Source organism: Cataglyphis hispanica, chromosome 11 (assembly GCF_021464435.1).
Source record: "Cataglyphis hispanica isolate Lineage 1 chromosome 11, ULB_Chis1_1.0, whole genome shotgun sequence".
Classification (NCBI taxonomy): domain Eukaryota; kingdom Metazoa; phylum Arthropoda; class Insecta; order Hymenoptera; family Formicidae; genus Cataglyphis; species Cataglyphis hispanica.
Genome location: NC_065964.1, coordinates 5,662,511 through 5,680,430, shown reverse-complemented (window position 1 = coordinate 5,680,430; position 17,920 = coordinate 5,662,511). Strand labels below are relative to the sequence as shown.

General features: G+C 34.0%; 5 protein-coding genes across 15 annotated transcripts in view; 2 read left to right on the top strand and 3 right to left on the bottom strand.

Annotated features, from left to right (window-relative positions):
• Positions 1 to 30: 30 nt before the first annotated feature.
• LOC126852806 (RING1 and YY1-binding protein A) lies at positions 31 to 4,305 on the top strand. Of its 3 annotated transcripts, none has more exons than XM_050597994.1 (3): positions 31 to 522; positions 1,207 to 1,676; positions 1,860 to 4,305. In XM_050597994.1, the coding sequence occupies exons 2-3, from the start codon at positions 1,500 to 1,502 to the stop codon at positions 2,199 to 2,201; spliced, it is 519 nt and encodes a 172-aa protein (XP_050453951.1). In that variant the 5' UTR covers positions 31 to 522; positions 1,207 to 1,499; the 3' UTR covers positions 2,202 to 4,305. The 3 variants fall into 3 exon arrangements, with proteins under 3 accessions (XP_050453951.1, XP_050453950.1, XP_050453952.1); XM_050597993.1 differs by having other exon boundaries at positions 31 to 762; XM_050597995.1 differs by lacking the exon at positions 31 to 522 and adding an exon at positions 782 to 999.
• On the bottom strand, positions 3,237 to 6,836 carry LOC126852805 (periodic tryptophan protein 1 homolog). Its single transcript, XM_050597992.1, has 11 exons — positions 6,651 to 6,836; positions 6,512 to 6,570; positions 6,310 to 6,428; positions 6,056 to 6,232; positions 5,861 to 5,968; positions 5,566 to 5,740; positions 5,313 to 5,471; positions 5,138 to 5,246; positions 4,981 to 5,071; positions 4,623 to 4,859; positions 3,237 to 4,545 (listed from the first exon to the last, which is right to left on the bottom strand). Exons 1-11 carry the CDS (start codon positions 6,711 to 6,713, stop codon positions 4,403 to 4,405), a joined length of 1,440 nt encoding a protein of 479 aa, XP_050453949.1. The 5' UTR covers positions 6,714 to 6,836; the 3' UTR covers positions 3,237 to 4,402.
• A 150-nt stretch (positions 6,837 to 6,986) lies between these two features.
• LOC126852804 (uncharacterized) lies at positions 6,987 to 9,901 on the top strand. Of its 2 annotated transcripts, none has more exons than XM_050597990.1 (10): positions 6,987 to 7,223; positions 7,341 to 7,588; positions 7,667 to 7,994; positions 8,069 to 8,300; positions 8,407 to 8,504; positions 8,576 to 8,767; positions 8,851 to 8,978; positions 9,048 to 9,252; positions 9,333 to 9,604; positions 9,691 to 9,901. In XM_050597990.1, exons 3-10 carry the CDS (start codon positions 7,755 to 7,757, stop codon positions 9,881 to 9,883), a joined length of 1,560 nt encoding a protein of 519 aa, XP_050453947.1. In that variant the 5' UTR covers positions 6,987 to 7,223; positions 7,341 to 7,588; positions 7,667 to 7,754; the 3' UTR covers positions 9,884 to 9,901. The 2 variants fall into 2 exon arrangements, with proteins under 2 accessions (XP_050453947.1, XP_050453946.1); XM_050597989.1 differs by having other exon boundaries at positions 6,987 to 7,236.
• A 344-nt stretch (positions 9,902 to 10,245) lies between these two features.
• On the bottom strand, positions 10,246 to 14,517 carry LOC126852803 (uncharacterized). The gene is made up of 13 exons (XM_050597988.1): positions 14,181 to 14,517; positions 13,847 to 14,076; positions 13,437 to 13,769; positions 13,108 to 13,372; positions 12,722 to 12,982; positions 12,411 to 12,643; positions 12,121 to 12,297; positions 11,839 to 12,038; positions 11,629 to 11,774; positions 11,355 to 11,549; positions 10,597 to 11,111; positions 10,447 to 10,530; positions 10,246 to 10,380 (listed from the first exon to the last, which is right to left on the bottom strand). Exons 1-13 carry the CDS (start codon positions 14,212 to 14,214, stop codon positions 10,285 to 10,287), a joined length of 2,769 nt encoding a protein of 922 aa, XP_050453945.1. The 5' UTR covers positions 14,215 to 14,517; the 3' UTR covers positions 10,246 to 10,284.
• A 133-nt stretch (positions 14,518 to 14,650) lies between these two features.
• LOC126852802 (uncharacterized) overlaps positions 14,651 to 17,920 on the bottom strand; it is a 28,708-nt gene continuing 25,438 nt past the window's right edge. For 5 of the 8 annotated variants that reach the window (XM_050597979.1, XM_050597978.1, XM_050597984.1 and 2 more), the window contains one exon: positions 14,651 to 17,822. In XM_050597979.1, the coding sequence (XP_050453936.1) occupies positions 17,519 to 17,822 (304 nt within the window). In that variant the 3' untranslated portion in view covers positions 14,651 to 17,518. The remainder of the gene's footprint in view (positions 17,823 to 17,920) is intronic. The other 3 variants (XM_050597985.1, XM_050597986.1, XM_050597987.1) reach the window with 1 other exon arrangement.

Sequence of the window (17,920 nt, the reverse complement as noted above, 5' to 3'; positions counted from 1 at the left end):
GTCGTCGGCGACCTCGGCTGGCAGCAGCAACGGCGACGCAGCACGGCGTGAACAAGTTCACCTTCCTCGCTTCTCTCTCTTTCTCTCTCTCTCTCTCTCTCTCTCTCTCTCTCTCTCTCTCGACGATCGCGAGCCTCGGGATCTCCGCGATTTTTCCGCTCGTCGTCGTCGACTGACGCTGGAATGCGCGAACGAATCCTACGGACAATCGTCGTGTGCGTGCAATAATACACACACACACACACATACACATCGTATACATATATGCACGTGTATGCCCGCGCGACAATGCACCGATCGAGTCCATCTGTTAAATCTGTTTCCCCGTTGAAAGGATGCGTTGCCGTTCCGTAACCGCGTCACCGGCGTGACTCCGGAATTGAAGTCGCTCGCTTTGGAGGAAACAAGCGCCGAGGCAGCGCGGAGTATTTCCTCTTGGGAGTAAGCGCGGCGGACTTGCAACAGGAGAGGCGCCGTTTCGAATAACGAATTCGGCATCGGACACGCGCTGATTCCGCTCTGGTACATAATAGATACATATCAGAGTGCATTCAAGTTGATGCGGAGCGGCTATTTATTGGGACGTTTTACGACGCCTCTGCTCGGGAAGCGGGATTTTCCTGATCGGATGTAAAAAATATAAAAAGGTCGCGTGACATATAATCGTGTGACGATTTCAACGGGAGGAGCAAAAAGCGTCCCGTGTGCGCGATCGGTGCGTGCGACCGAATTCGCTATCAGTGAACGTCAAGTGTAAATAATGTGAGTTGTCGCCCTAGACAGATGATGAGGTCAATTTCGTATTGATAAATAAAGACAATGGCGCGTCGATTGTTCAATTGTTAAAGTCGAAGCTCCTCGAAGAAATCGCTGAATTTCTTTGTGCAGTTTTGTGAAAATTTAAACTTGTTCGAAATTTAATTATATTTTCCATTAATTAAATAAATTTGGAAAAAACTAATTATTTCTTTCGGAAGAGATGCTTGTTACGTTTCCAAGGTATTTATTAATTTTATTTCTTCAAGCTCTCCTGGTTTCATTGAACAATCAATCTGATGTACCGATAAAATCCTGATGCCTTTATGAGAACGACACACTCATTAAATATATTTAGAACTACAATTTTTTTATATGTATTACAAATATTTATTTATAATATAAATTTATAATATAAATTTGTATTACACGAGAACTTTTCTGTTACAGACACACTGGAAGAAGATGTGTAATGTCAGAGTGATACAACGTAGAGACATAGGTGGTCAATACAGAGCAATCGAGTACAACAGACTCTTGTGTATCTCGCTTAGTTGATGTATGGAACATTGTCTTAGATATTCATCTAGCACAGTCTTTTACTGCATATCCTTAGTCTCGCTCTGTCGAAAAATACCCAGTGTTCATAAAATCGCAAAATTTAATGAGGCCGAAGGTGCCTCAAAAGAGGGGAAACTTTCTTTTGAGAAGGTACAGCGTTCTACAATTGACTGCAACGAACAATGAACCATTCGGGAAGCGGAAAACGTCAGGCGAAGGTTTTGGAAGAAAATTATTGGGACTGCAGTGTCTGCACTTTTAGGAATACAGCGGAAGCATTTAAGTGCCTCATGTGTGACGTCCGCAAAGGAACCTCTACGCGGAAACCCCGCATAAACCCCCAATTAGTAGCTCAACAGGTCAGTCTGTAATAACACTTCGCAATATTAATATATTACATTTACTTTCAAAATAATTTCTATATATTCATATATATTTTATCTGAACTATTCTGCTTTTTAATCTTCTTTCTGTTGTTACTTTAAAATCATCGCAGATATTAGTACAATTAGTACAATCAACATGTAACATGACTTGTATAGGTTGCGCAGCAACAATATGTGCCGCTTTTAAAACCAGGCAAGAAGGAAGGGAGTGGTGGTGTTGGCGGTGGCGGTAGCACGACCAGCGGCGTCAAGGAGAAGGAACGCAAGATGGACAAACTAAGACGCAAGAACAGACATCCGCCACGTCTGAAAAATGTCGACCGTAGTACCGCGCAAACGAACGAAGTGACAGTCAACAATGTTACCGTCACTATCACGGAGTACAAGCCCAAGGTGAAGAAGGGTTCGGACCAATCGAGCAATGCTAGCTCCGAAGGCGGAAGCCAGCACGATTCCAGTCAGGACTCGAGAAATCTCGATGTAGGAACCGACGCCTAGTTCAATGTGCTAATGTTACATATGTGTGTACGAATTATTCTAATTAATATATTGTACGACGTATGTATATCAATCTTTATGGTCAACTGTCATCATCCTCTAGACCAACAGCGACCATTGTTGACTCTCACTTCTCGCTCGTTTGTCGTATGCGTCGCCAGATTATCTGAACCCAATGAGGTCAGACATTTTATGCTATCAATGGAGAATATTATTGACTATAAATGATTTGTATATCACTGTTTATATCAGTGAAAGAAAAACAAGAATATATGCATTGTATATCACATTGATTTGGTTGTTTATGCAAATGAACGGATTGAATAATTCGAGTCGCTCTCCTTCGCTTGTTTGCGAAAAAATTGTACTTAAAAACGCTTATTTTACCGATCCTTTATTTTTTAATATTTATTAAACTTATTTAATATGTCTATCAATGTGACATAGATTCTAGATTTCTAAATGTAAAAAGAAAAGAAAAAAAAACAAATTGTAAATATCTGATGCAACATTATCAGTCAAAAATGGAATTTTTATGGAAACCATTGCTGACATAATAATGTCCTCGACTGTCATTGAATTTTTATGAGACCACTGCCAGAAAGCGTGTCATATATATATTCGAAATTCGTTAACTTAATGACACAGTCAATGATCGTGTATTATTGATTTTGCTTACAATAATTATACCAGCGTTACTGGCACTGGTACACATATGTATTTTTTATCCCATTCCAGTTTATCTATGAGATAGATTTTCATATATCTCATCAATTTCATTGATTAATTTATTGCGTTTTTCATTTCGCACAATTGTTAATTGATTATTGATGATTTGTTAATTGATTATTCTGAAAATATTTAATGTTTCTGAAAATGTACAGATTTAATATCAATTTTCAACAATGTAATATATATTCGTATCTCGTACTGAATATCTAAAAAACCGACGCTTCCTGAAAAAAAATTATTTAAAATGACATCGTATTTCTAGAAAATAAGTGATTTAAAATTGTAAAATAAAAACGCGTTACATCAATTGATTAGTAATGTGGATATATATTTACAGATATAAAAAAAGAATTTTGAATAACATCATCATATTTGTGTAACTGCCTAAAAAAGAAATCGCTCAAAACAGCGAAGTTTTGTTACATTTATTCAAAATTAAATTGCAGTTGCAAGGACCATGGGAAAAGTTTACAGTCCAAACGTATAAAACAGAAAGGGAAGAGTTGTGTAAGAAAAAATTGTTAATATTAATAGTTATATGCCGTGATTATTGTAATACGATTCTGCATTAAAAAATGAAAGTAATATAGGACTTTGTCAGTATCAGATTAAAAGATACGATTAATAGACGAATATTGTGTATACTCGAGTAACAAATAATATTCACCTAAAAGACATATTGTAAAAAAAATTTTCACAATTCGCCCTCTCTTCACCTAGCCAATTTGCTTTAAATTCTTAATTAAATAAATCATATAAGTTGCATAAAAACTTTTAGTTTTTGCAGATATCTAATTATTAGATAATTATCACAGATAATAATAAAAATCAGAATCACTTTTACAAAGAAAAATATGCATATGCATAAATGATATTTTTACAAATTTGTTGAATCATAAGTTTTACAATTTCTATTTTATACATGTAACCTGCTTGTTTCTACATGATGCAAATATATGTATCTTAAATGAAACAAAAGAATTTAAAGTAAAATGTATTTTCAAATTTGTACTAAATTTTTAAATTCTATATAATAATGTTTTTAAATGCATCTTTTAGAATCTCTTAGAAGGTACTACAAGAGATTAAATAAATGTTCTTGTCCATACATCATTATATATGTAGCATCGTAAATCAAGGACCTATTTCATTGAAAATAATTTTTTTTTTAATAAATATGTGAGCTCTATATAACATTACATTGATAACTCATATCGATACGAAAATTTGACCAATGGTCGAATAAAACTGTCAGTTATTCTCAACAAAAATGTTACATTGTACAAGAATATTCTTTAGAAATTATCATCGGGTTAACATTATATTGTTAACAAGAAAACAATAAAGCACATGTTTTGAGAAAGAACACAAACATGTTTTAATAATTACCTATCTTATCAGACACATATGTACATGTATAAATCTTAATGTACCATATATAGAGATATAGCTTAAGTTTTTTTTCTCTTTTATTTAATTTGCACATTTGATGATTGCAAACTTTCAATTTCCATATCTTCCATGTCGTCAGCGACATCCATTATCTCCTGTTTGATTTTCATTACCGAATTATTTGACATGACACGTCCTGCATCTGCGAATCTCTCTCGCACTGTCAATCAGTATATTGATCAATGCATAAGCCAACAATAATAGCCAAAATTTATATAAAAAAATATCTATACATACATATAGGAATCTCCCTGAGATCTAATACTTGAAGATTGTGCGCTTTATTATCTCCACCAGCGACGAATATGAATCCGTCATCCGGATTTGCCGCGAGGCATTGAATAGCACCTAAATTATTCGACTGTTCCCATATAACAGTAGGAGCTGTTTGATCGAGAAGATCCCATACCTTCGTTATACCATCGTTTGAACAAGTAACTAACAAACCTTGGCATGATGTGCTAAGAGAAAGACCTGCAAAGAATATTAGATGGATATATTAGATAGGATTTATGGAACTTATAAGAAACTCTCTATATATATGAATATATAAAGCAAATTTATATTTTTTTAAAAACAAGAAGAAGTTATCTACCTGTAACTTCTTTTTCATGAGCTTTGATTTGCCATAAAGGCTTATCTCCTCTTACATCAAAATATTCTATATAACCGTTATCTGTGCTGGCCTGCAAACAAACACAATTATTATAGATGTAAAGAAAATTGATATTAAAGACATATGTAAGACATACAATGCAATAATTTGGATCAAAATGATTCCACAACACCCTCTCCACTTCTCCTGATACCTCCCAGCTTTGTACAAGTGCTTCCTCCTTGCAATCGAATAATCTTACTAATCTAAAAGAGAATTACATGTAGATATTTATCTAAATATTTATAATACTCAAACATACTCAAACATACTTGTCTGCACATCCTGTCAATAATCGATGAGTTTCCTGTGGATGCCACTTCAGCGCTTGTATTTTCTCATTAAATGAATCTAGTTTAGTTACGGGCTTACAATTTTCCAAGTCCCATAATAAGACCGTTTGATCGACTGAACCACTAGCAAGTACATGCCTAAAACAAAATATCCATAATTTTTATTATAAAAATCAAGTTTATTAAATGTATACATTTTATTAAATGTATTTTTTGAAAATTAAAAACTAACATATAATTTTGGTTCCATGCTACATCTAGAACTGCATCCCTATGGCCAATGCGCTTTTGCTTCCTCTTTTTACTCGGTTTACGGCCTAATTTATAGGCTGGCTCTAAACAATCTATCAAATCCAAGTCCCATACCTCAATTATGGGAGTCATGTTGCCAATTGCACATAAATTACCTGTAGAAAGAAATTAAATATATAATTATATATATCTATAATTAAAAATAAAAAAATATTTATAATTTAAATATTTATCATGCTTCTTTAATGTATCTAAAGTATTATGTTACTACTTACCTGGTTTTGTATCAGCAGAGTCATAATTTAGCCATTCTATACATAATGGAAATGAAGGTAATAATATATCATGATGACAATAAAAAGAACCTTCCCTTTCATTATACACTGCAATTATAAATTTTCATAAATTAGCAAATCTATGTAAAATTAAGTAATTTCAAAATATTTAACATTTAATACTTTTATACAAACCAAATACTTCCAAGATGCTAGCATCTCCTTCAACATGGCCAATCAGCACTAAATTATCATCAGCCTTGATAATGTCATCCTCTTTCTCTGAATCTTCATCATCATTTGTTATAAAAGGATCTTTTCCATTCCCTTCAAAGCTGGCTAGAGTGGTGATGTTGCAATACATATTGCCACCTGCAAAAATAAACATTGTTATTCAATTAATTATAAACTTAATTACAAACACAGTATCTTTTAATTTTTTCTCTTACTTTCATCATCGTAGGTTTGAAAGTTGTATTCATCAAAGCCAGCTGCAAGAGATTTTTCTGTATTTTTTGTATTCGATTTTGTATTCGAGGAAATTGCCTCTTCGCCAGAATCTTCTTCTCTGTAAAAAAAAAAAAAGTTGAAAATAATTTTCTCAATAAATAAATATAACTTACGTCACATATATGTTATTTTATTACGTACTCTAAAGTAGATTGTGTCTCTCTTATTATCTGTTCGAGTTCGTCTGCCTTTAATTCGACCTAAATAGTCATGCAAAATATACAATAATATTTTTATATTGATAATCGATGTAACTTGGACATAGTTGGGTCATACTAACTTTTTCAGGAACGGCCGCGGCGACTCCTCTTCTTACCCACGTGATACAAGGTATAACATTCATTTTCTTTGAAAATTTTTATCAAATATTATTTAAAACGAAATTCTCGTCGAGTCTCTTCATCTGCTTTTACAGAAGTTAGGGTTAAGTTAGGTTATGCGACATCTCGCTCCATACGCCACGTGGTTTTACATGTAGATGCGTTGCGTTCGAAAATCTATTCATCGAGTAGAGTAGCATTTGATTGGTCAGAACAAAGACGTCAGGAAGCAAACATTACGCGAATCGTATGTTCTCTAAAAACTTCTCTAAAAACCAGCTATGTTACTAAGGGAATATAATTTGACAAGAGGCAACTAGCAACATGAAATGAATCGCTAATTGAAATTTTGCGGCTAAGTTTATGGCACTTATGATACTAATATTCTCTTTCGATTTATAGTCCGCTATTCGCATACTTCCTATCGAAATGTATTCTCCTGATAACTCCGACAATTTTTCAAAGATACATATCGAAGGAAGCATATTCCAACTCTCGCTATCACCCTCAAGTTAGACAGATTACTTTACACGGTATTATTTTATCGTATGTACATATATTTGTTATAGATCTTTTTTTCAGTGTTCCATTTTTTAATTTTAATATATGTCGACGATTAATAATTAAACATTCATATATTCATTCAACAGGAAATCTAGTAATTCGTCGACGGCAGTCTCCCGCGCTTGATTACTTGTCTGCTACCAATCAGTACGCGTTCAACAGCATTCGTCGTATTGAATTAAACAATCTCGACGGAGGAACACAAAATCAAGAGAACGCGATAAGAAATATATTTAAGCTCAATATTTCTTTTATTAATGTCATTATTGACATTAATTGCTGCGAAAAATTAAAGTATTATTCATACATGAAAATACGACATCGGGTGTTACGAGTATGTACACAGTGTATAATATTATGTTGCACATTCAATTTATATAGCTTGTAAACATTACTCTACTTTGATTGATAGCTGATGGCAAGATTTTATCGACGTGTTTGTACATGATAAATGTGACGCGAAATCCAGTTGTTATATCGACACTGAGAACGTGTAGATCATGAAAGAGATGTTGGCAAATCAAAACACTATGGGATACAGCAATTCTTTTGTCAATGCTAACAGTAAAGATGCAGGCACCAGTAATATTACAAATGATAATAATTCAAGAAAATATGCTATGCTTAGTACCGAATGGATCTCTACCATCGGTGAGGAATTGGGTATGCATCCATTGCCAGATCCACTCTTAAAGAGATTAGCCGAAGATGCTTCCTATCGCTTGAGAGAAGTTTTACATGTAAGCAAATAATACATTTTTCTATTTGTACATTATGGTATAATTGTAATGTTATTCACATCCTGAAATTTTAGAAATGTGTTACAAGGCTAAGACATAGTAAAAGGAGACGCCTAACATCTATGGATGTAAATGCAGTCATCACTAACTTGTGTGACGCAGATCCTATTCTTGGTGCACCAGAATCCTTGCCAGAGTATCACACAGAAGCTAAGGTGTATGTGCCTAATGAATCTGTCATTAATCTTGTTCATCAAATAAATGACCCATTGACTTTTTTTCAAAATAATGTGCCATTTCTGCAAGGTAAACTCTTCAAAAGTTTATATTATTTTTGTATCCTCTTTTCATTCTTAACTTTTTAATTTGTACAATTCATGTTGAAATATATATATATATATTTTTTTTACAGATAATGAAATATGCGACAAGAAGTTGACAGAAGCACGTATCAATTATGCCAAACGTGCATTAAAAACTTTATTTAATGGCTCGCAGAAAACTTTTCAAGTATATAAGAAAGAAATAAAAATTTTCTAATATTATTATAATTAGATAAATAGCATTTTTGATATTTTTAGGTTTTGCTTAATGATTGCGCTACCAATGTGCATTTAGGTGATGAGGGAGTCATAGATAAATTGATATCTATCGCAAGGTCAACGTTAATCTTAAATAATGCACAGTATACGCGCGTTTCTACACGTACCTGCGAGCTCATAATTGCCATTGCTAGCAACAGCGAAGCTGTCTATCCTTATCATCTAATATCGGTAATATTTAGTTAATTGCAGAAAGATTATACATGTGCATCTTTCTTGAACTCTTGCAAATATCTTGATTTATTTGTTCTCAGGTGGATAAAATGACCGATTTATTATTAGAATTACTGCTGAGTCAAAGTTTCATACATCCGAATTTGGAAGTGCTCTTTAAAGAGTGTGCGCTCAAATTGATGCTTCGCTGGCCATCGATCGCTGATAAGTAAGACAACTATAAAACTTTCATTTAAAAAAATAAGAGTGACTTTTTGAATTGTGATTATGTCGACAGATATATACCAACGTTGCAGAATGTTCTTTTAAAGAACGAAATAGATAGTGTGGATCATTATAAAAAGAGGATAATGGCGGTGGAATTGTTAGCGAGTCTCCAGCCACTTATATTTTTCCAACACGAGGCCGAACACACTCTTTCCATACAAAATATTTTATATTATTACGCTTCATCTGGTTCGATTATTTGGGAACAAATAGCTGTTAGTATTGGCTTTTATGTTATTTTAATTTTTACATATATGTTGTCTCTGTACATTATCTGTATTTATAATCGATATAGCTAGCTGTTTGCGCCCTCGTAAGATCGCAGGGCCATTCCTTGGATCTTACGTCTTTGCTCGAACATTACGGAGATTCGTTATTACCTTATTTACCCGCTAATGATGATAATGATACAAAAAGAAGAAGTAATAAGAAGGGCACGTTGCCTATTATCATCAAAGGCAAGATGAAGTATGTTAAAATCAGGCCGTTATTTAACAACAGAACATTGTGGGATAGGCAAACCGCATTTCCAGATTCCACTCTAAGAGGACCGAGACGAGAGATAAGGTATGCATCATATCAAACTTGACGAAACTGATGAGGGGACGTGAATGTATACATTCGTATTATATAATTTGAACGCGTGATTACAGATTTGCATTCGCTGGTGGTCGTCCAGTTCCTCCCAGCAACTTGAAGCGTGTCAGTCTAAGAGCTAATTATCATATTTTGAGGAGCGATCTTCAAGCCACTCTCGCTCTAGTCGCATCGCGCAGACTGCTCGTTGTTAAAGATAGAAAGAAAGGTCCTTATAATTTTTATAATTTGGCACATGTTTGTTTATGAATTAATATAAATTTCATTTATTTAAATATCATTATCAAAACATATATAGGAAGTGCTGTCATTGATTATTTCATCGTTTTATATTAATTGTGATTCTAAATTATTTTCGTTAACTACAAATCTCTCAAAGTAATTATTGTTATTGTCTTTTGAAATTTCTGATAGGATTTTAGTTGCTAGTCTATTTCGCAGCATCTCGTAAGCTTTTATTATATAATTTCTATTCTTTATGGCGCGAGTTCCTGTTCACGTCATTCAAGATAAAAATCTCGGAAATTTTTTATTTTGTAAATTTTTTATCTAATTTTATTAAAAAAATAAATAAAAATGAGAAACTTATATATTCTATAAATTATATATAAAGGCCTACTAAATCTTACATATATTGTACAAATCTTGTTTTAAAGACAATCCTGTAGACCCTGTGGTAGTTCTGTATGTACCAAACAATGCGAATTAGTTAAACACGTGAAACGAGTGTGTACTTTAACTGGTAGCTGTAAAATAATAATGTTTTTTAATTTCTTAATTCTTTCCTTCATAATTCCAATTCCGATATTTACCCTTGCTGGACGACGTCGACTCAAAACCCCGTTTTTGTAGAATAATGTAGAAATGCCATGTCGTATAATGTATATATCTTCTTTCTAAATAGAATTTTTTTTTTAATGAAATAGAAACAAATATTATATTACATTATTAATATTACATACTTTGTTATAATTTCCAAGATTGTTCTTATGTCTGTTTTCCATTTGAGATCTATTGCTATTTGAACGCGTGGATCTTGCATCATGTAATTGAATAGCGAGTTGATTGTGTGCTATTAACAGTTGTTTCCTAGTTGGTCCAATATTTTTTATATTCATCGCTTTACTCACATCTTCTAACCAATGGATTATGTATGCAGTTTTATTATACGATATGTTTGGCGGTATAAATGGAGGTTTTTCTTGTATAATGGAATAATCTATTAATTGCATGTCATATTTATTTTCCAATTGATTTTTTTTGGTCGACTCATCTTGAATATCGATATTAAAAATTGCTTGATCATCACGAATTGTATTCCTTTTTGTGTTTTGTCGCCGATATGTCTCTGCATAGACACATATTCCTATAGATATAATACGCTTACATTCCAATTGAGAATTCCCGATCAACTTATTTTTATTATTAATCGTTTGAACATCTTCAGTCTCTTTTATACTTTGTCGCCGATTATTCCCTGCACAGATATAGAATAAATTAATTTGATCTTTTTGTATGTAATTTGCGATGTCATTTTTGTCTTTGTCTTTTCAAAATGACGTGGAATTAAAACGTTTATTCTACCAATGTTTAAGTTACTCGATCTGTACGTTCTTTCTATTTTCGACTGTTGCACGATACTTTTATATTTTTTAACTTGTGGATTTTCTGTTCTAAAATTTATATCAATACAAAGACGATTATATAAAGAGATACTTGCTATATTTTATCCAGAAAGATTCTATTTTTCCAACACATTCGATATGAAGTCGCTTCCTAGCAGATTCTAATTGTAAAAAAGAATACTCCGTCAAGAAGATGAAATGCTTTCCGTAATGTATCGATAAATCATCATCATTCACCGTTAGACAAGATGACGCCAATATCTTGCAACCCATGCGAAAGTCGGAGGTTCCTGTAGAAAAGTAAATCAGTAGTAAATATATACGGTAAGTTTAACGCATTGTAAAAATTGTTGAGACTTTTAATCATACGTTTGCAGCAATATCGTTTGGAAAACTCTTTGTAGGTGAAGTGAATCGAATATTTACATCTAGCCAGAGGCAAAGCGTCGAGAATACCTATATTAGCCAGTTGCCTGCGAAATTCGTTTCGGTCCCATTCGCGATTATCAAGCCGCCTATAGATAATTAATTAATTTCTATTCAAAAATAATATATATCGTATGTTGAATATTATTATACCGCGGTTTAATACAGCGAACATAATGCGCGTCGCATCTGTTTAATTCTTGTATTAGTGAGTCCACGTTATGTCGTAGCTTGGAGAGCATTGTGGGTTTCTTGGTTTTTCCATTTTCGTGATGTAGCTTATTTTTGTTAATTAAGCAATACAGAAACGTATTCTTACTCACGCCAAATGTTACAGTTATCTCGTCCGGGATCTGTATCACGTTTTTAACATATACATTCGAACTCTATAAGCTTTTAAGATCATATAAAGCAGATCAAACGCATCGTCTATACCTTATCAATATTCTTGGAAAGCAGATCGTTAACGGAATATTCCACGGCACCGGAGTAATGTTGTATAACAAAATTTTCATTCCTCACTTTCAAGAATCGTTTCGTCTCGGGACAACCGTTGGCATATATTTGCTGTATTAATGTGGACAAATCGCTTTGAACTGTCGACAAACATATCTATACAAAGATTCACGATTAATTATTTTATACTCAATCTATAGATAAATATATATTTCTTATTAGTAATTCTTATTATATATATAATCTGAAGATTATTAGAAACACATTACGTCGTTGAGAGTAGTGAACAAGCGTTTCTCAATCGTGTTCAAGCGATCCTCGTATAATCGCACAATTTCTGGTGGTTCCACGTCAATGAGATCCTCCTCTTGCAAAATTTTTTGACGAAATTCCAGATACTTTTCCATGAAATAACACTGCAATCTCTCGTTGACGTAATTAACGCAGAGTTGCTCGATGCCGTTCGCATCGAAGCACTCGAATCCGAAGACGTCCAATATCCCTGAAGAGAAGATTATCATATCGATATCAGTGTGTCGATTTCGCTGATTTCAGACGTTGAAGAAATTTCTGATGATACCCAATCGTTCGCTGAATAAACGGGTAGATAGGATCCCGTTTACGGAGTCGATCAGCCAGTGAAAAAGAAGATCGTACAAGTAGCGGATGATACTGTGAAGCCTATAGCGGCAGGCGTCTTCAGTGTTGAGATTACGTCGGCAAGCGGTGTGACGTTGCCAAGAACTTCGCGGATTTATTAGGGTGGACGTAAACAATTCGGCAATATCCTCCTTCTGGAGACCAGCCAGCTTGCATGTGTTCTCCAAGGCTTCCTTGGATTCTGTAAATCACGTGTTTTCCATCTAACTGTTTCACTTTTATTGCATGGTTCAAGTCGTCGATGAAAGCGTAAATAAATATAAATGCGTGATTTTGTAGTAAAAAGATTATATCAGTTATATATACGTTCGTCATCGATATCAATCTTGCAATGATCGTCCTCTTGCGTAAACCGTATGTTACTCATTTGGATGAGCAAAAAAAGAACTTGGAAGATATCTTTCTTCTGATCCTTCGTAAAACCTAACATATCCATTGCTCTCAAAGTATCTCGAAATCCGTCGCGAAGCTGTTGTCCTTTTGCAGAATCCAGGTCGCTCGACATAAAATATCGCGCGTCCTTCGATAATCCAGTATCGGCAAACTCTATATCCGTCAACGCAGTCATCATCTGGAATATGTATGATGGGCTTAGTGAATCTCGAATAATGCAAGACCGGCTCGGCGAAAATCACCTGATAAAAAATCTGAAAATTGCAGTGACCCATCGTAACTCTATTCCTCTCCAGAAGGTATGAGGATACCATCGCACCGCAAATTCTGCCCATCTTATACTCGAGCCACACGAGCTCCACGTGTCTCGAGCTGATCTCATTTTTCTCGGTGGACGCTACCGTGAAAGCCGATATCAAACGGCAGGCGTCTGTGATTTTTTGCACGAAGTCGCAGCAAGCTGCATCTTGATCCCGATGCTTGTCGACGAATGCATTTCTGGCGGTCAAAAATTCCAGCGCCCTCCACGCGTTGAAGGTCTTTCCTGTTCCAGTTTCACCGTTCAGGACAATTACCTTCACGAAAAATGCATTATTTTGTCTGATGGAAAGACAAAGATCGCGTGTATGAGGAGCGGACTTCCTGGATTTACCTGGCTAGGCTTTCCAAAACCTTGAACTATTCTAAAGTGCGCTCTGGCCGCCATGGTGAATATATGAGGTGTTAATTCTTTACGACTTACATCGTACAGATCGTTGACACGCGACAAATCATAAATATCGTCGATGGAGATCTCGCCGTTGGGATTAATCGCCAAGAGGAGAGTATCGATCCATGTGTAAATCTGACCTCGTTCGAAACGCTCCAGAAGATAATCTATAACTAGAATTTGAGTTAAAGAGGAGATAATTTTTAATTCCGATTTGATATTTGCAAGGAACAAAAAACGTTTTATCAAAGATATAAAATAGAAAATGCGCGTATACTATTCTCCTGTCGGACCGCACTCGAGTCGTCCATCACATCTCAGATGTAAGAGCAAACTCTCTGTAAACGCACAGCGTTGTAAACGGCCGCGGCAAAAATCTATCCAATTGACACGTATCTCTGCGAATATATACATTCCGCTTATCGGTTATATTAATCTATTCATACATATATGTATATATATATATAGAGAGAGAGAGAGACTAAGTTATGTGAGACTTGTTGTGACACGCGTGTCACAGTTCGAACTTCAAACTTCCATATCAAATTTACAAAGTTGAAAATATATATGTATATAAATACGTGTGTCTTTAATCGTGAACAACGCATGTCAAAGCATCATATATGTTATAAAACAATAACAGAACTCGGAGAGAACTTCACGAGAATTATTTCTCCGATGTGTAAAAGAAAATCGACGCACCGATTTGCATTCATAATTAAAAGGTAAAAAGGGAAAATACTCTAGTCGAATAAAACTGTCTTTATTGCGACATTCTGGGACTAGGTAGGCAAACGTACGATTAAAAATTGCAGCTAAATTATTTTGACAAGTACGAATTCTTATCATTACACAAGAGTGGATATCTTTTATTAATTATTTATCGTAATTAATCCGCTATCATTATGTCGCTAGAGTTAACTTAGAGATATCTGTGTTTTGCGCATATTATTATTATATTGGACATTAGAGTGTTCTTTTTCAGAAATAACCATCTTGTTATATGAGAATTTTTGAAAATTGTGTAGCCTTATCAATTAAGTAATTACGATCAAACAATCGTCGGAGAATAAATAGGTGATCGCTATCTTATATATATCCTTTATTTGCCATAACATTTATTATGATGCGACAACACAATGGTTTGCGTTTTTTTTTCGAAATTTTCGCCCTGTAGATTCGATCAATTCTTGCTCTTCAGAGATATAATAGCGGATGATTAATATCAATGTCGATTGCTCATCGATATACCAATGAAACTGTGTCACTTAGAGCAAATTTGGTTAGATGCACTAATGCGCATTGATACATATAAAGGTTATTGTACATAAATTTATAAAAGCATATGCAATTAAAAAAATAAAATTATTAATAGTAAAAGTTATTATTATTGTTTTTTAATACGAATAATGACAACTCATATTGTTAATATTAATTATCTTAATGTTTCATTACTTATACTTATATTGTAAATTTATGTACAATAATCTTTAATGTGCACTAGTGCGTCCAATCGAATTCGCTATTAACTTATTCCGTACCAGATCTATTGAATCGTTATCGATGATAAGCGAATTTCGAATAACTACTCGATATACATTTCCACAAATACTCGATTGCGTCTCGCGAAAGTAGCCCTGCGGAAAAACTAAGATTTCCCTAGTCCTCATTTTTCTATCATATATTTATTAAAAAATTAATGAGATTCATATACATCTCTGTTTCTCTCTTTCTTTCTCTCATTCTCATTCTAGCTCTCTCATTCTCTCCGTTTCTCCTTTTGCATATACTCACATATAAATTAAAATATAAACAAATGAATATACAGTTATTATATATGATATTTAGTTTTTTTCGACCTTCTCTATATTACTGAAGAATAATGGCAATGCATATTCTTCCGTCTGGACAAGACTTTATATTTCTAAATGATCTAATTCATTTCGATTTAATTCGCGAGTAAATCTCTTTAAAGTTAAATTTTTGTATGTTATTATACTTTTAAATATACTATCGGCAATATTGCACATAATGTTATACATTAATACAGATGTAAATATATGTTTTTGCGAAAAATATGCTAGAATACACTTATGAAAGACATGAAAAACTAAATATCATACAGACTTACTAGCACCAAGCGCATACCAAACACGCAATAAATTAAAGCAAAATGTGGAATTTACATAGTACCCTAGCTTTACTAATTATGATCGTACGAAATCTGTCACGAGAGATGCGATTTCCGCTTCTCTTCTATTCAAACGTATATAATAGTAATATTTGAATATCGCCGATAAATCAATCGCAATATACTTTTTGCATGTGACGTTAGAAACAATAATTAACTGCATCTAATTTTCTCTTTTTAATTAAATCACAGCGAGTGACGTAATTGTAGAGAGAAAACTCACCTGATATAAATGCACTGCAATATATATATATATAAGTATAATGTGTATTTAACAAATCTCTTTTTCTCTTTATAGAGAAAACAAATTTTAATACATATATATATATACATAAAAATAAAATTGTAAATTTTATAAAATTAAAACATTCGCATGTATACGATGTCTGCGTCGAAAGGAAATATTGGCCGAAGATTCTAAATTTATATCATCGAAAAACGGAATTAATTTTCTCGATTATAATTGTACGTTGATAATGCTTGAAATAAATTTTATATTTTCATATTTACAGTAAATTATATTACAAAAATTCTTTTTCAATAAATATACATTTATGTATATTTGCCTTTTAGATTTTATTCGAACTGAAAGGCGTATAGAGCGTATTTTTATATTTCCGGTTGCTAAGATCAAATCGTTCAGAAAAAAATTCCACATATATATATATATTTAATTTATTATTTTCCTCACGTTTCTGTCGCAGATCTTAACCGATCGTCGAATAAATATAACGATTTTTTGCGGATTTTTTTGCGATTTTTACAGATCATTTGTTAATCTCTAATTTTGCACTCGAGTTTAGAGGAAGAAATTAATATCATATTTAATATTAACAAGTATATATATGTATGCATGTGTGTGTGCGCGCGCGCGCGCGTGTGTGTACACTTGTACGTGCGCGCGAATTATATGCTGCTCGAATTATATCCGCCTAGGAATAGATGACTTCTTTCGCGCTCAACACTCTCTACACAAATACGTCATATAAGTGGCAAATTATATCAGACGAGCGAGTAATGATGTCGTTACATGTTACGAGGAACGTAACTTTTGCGGTGCGCGATAAAACTATAATTACGAACAAGAATAGGTGGAACAAGAGATCGTTTGATGGATCGGTTATGGACGTCCGAATCGCAATCGAAACGCTTGACACGACGAATAATAAATTAAATCGCGTTATTAATAGAGAGATCATATAATTCAATAAATAATTTATATAATAGATATAGTTGAAATACTGATTTAATGTTAATTTAAACAAGATTTATCGGAAGAGAAATTATAGATTTCATATGTGAATCGAATGATATACTCATGATTAATCTGTTTTGTTCTTCGATAGGAATTCGGACGTCTGGAACGAAAGAACGTTGCTACACATAAATAAGGTAATAACGGCGCGTCGCCGCGTTCCCTATCGTTAAAACCGCAGCTTTCTAGGCGTCGGAATGAGGGATTTGATTGTGTTTCCTTCTACCTTAACATCGCATTGTTCTGCATCGTTAGAATCACACGGCGACTTCGCGCAATCCTTCGGCTTGGTGAACGAGCCTGACACGAGTGTCTCTGAGTTTCTCCTCGCGTGCGCGTTAGCGCGACGTGTCGGGATCTGTTCCTGACGAAGTCTTAACGTATGAGGTAAACGTTCGGTTGGCTTGCGAGGACTTCCGGCGGACTTAAGCTCGGAGAGCATCGAAAGTCGCTGATGGTCCGAGTCACTCCAACTGCAATCAAAAAGTTGTCATTATTACAAGTGTGCATTGTGAAAATAATTATGAAAAATTCAATCCGAGTAAAAAAAGAATTTGAAATCTGATTGAGC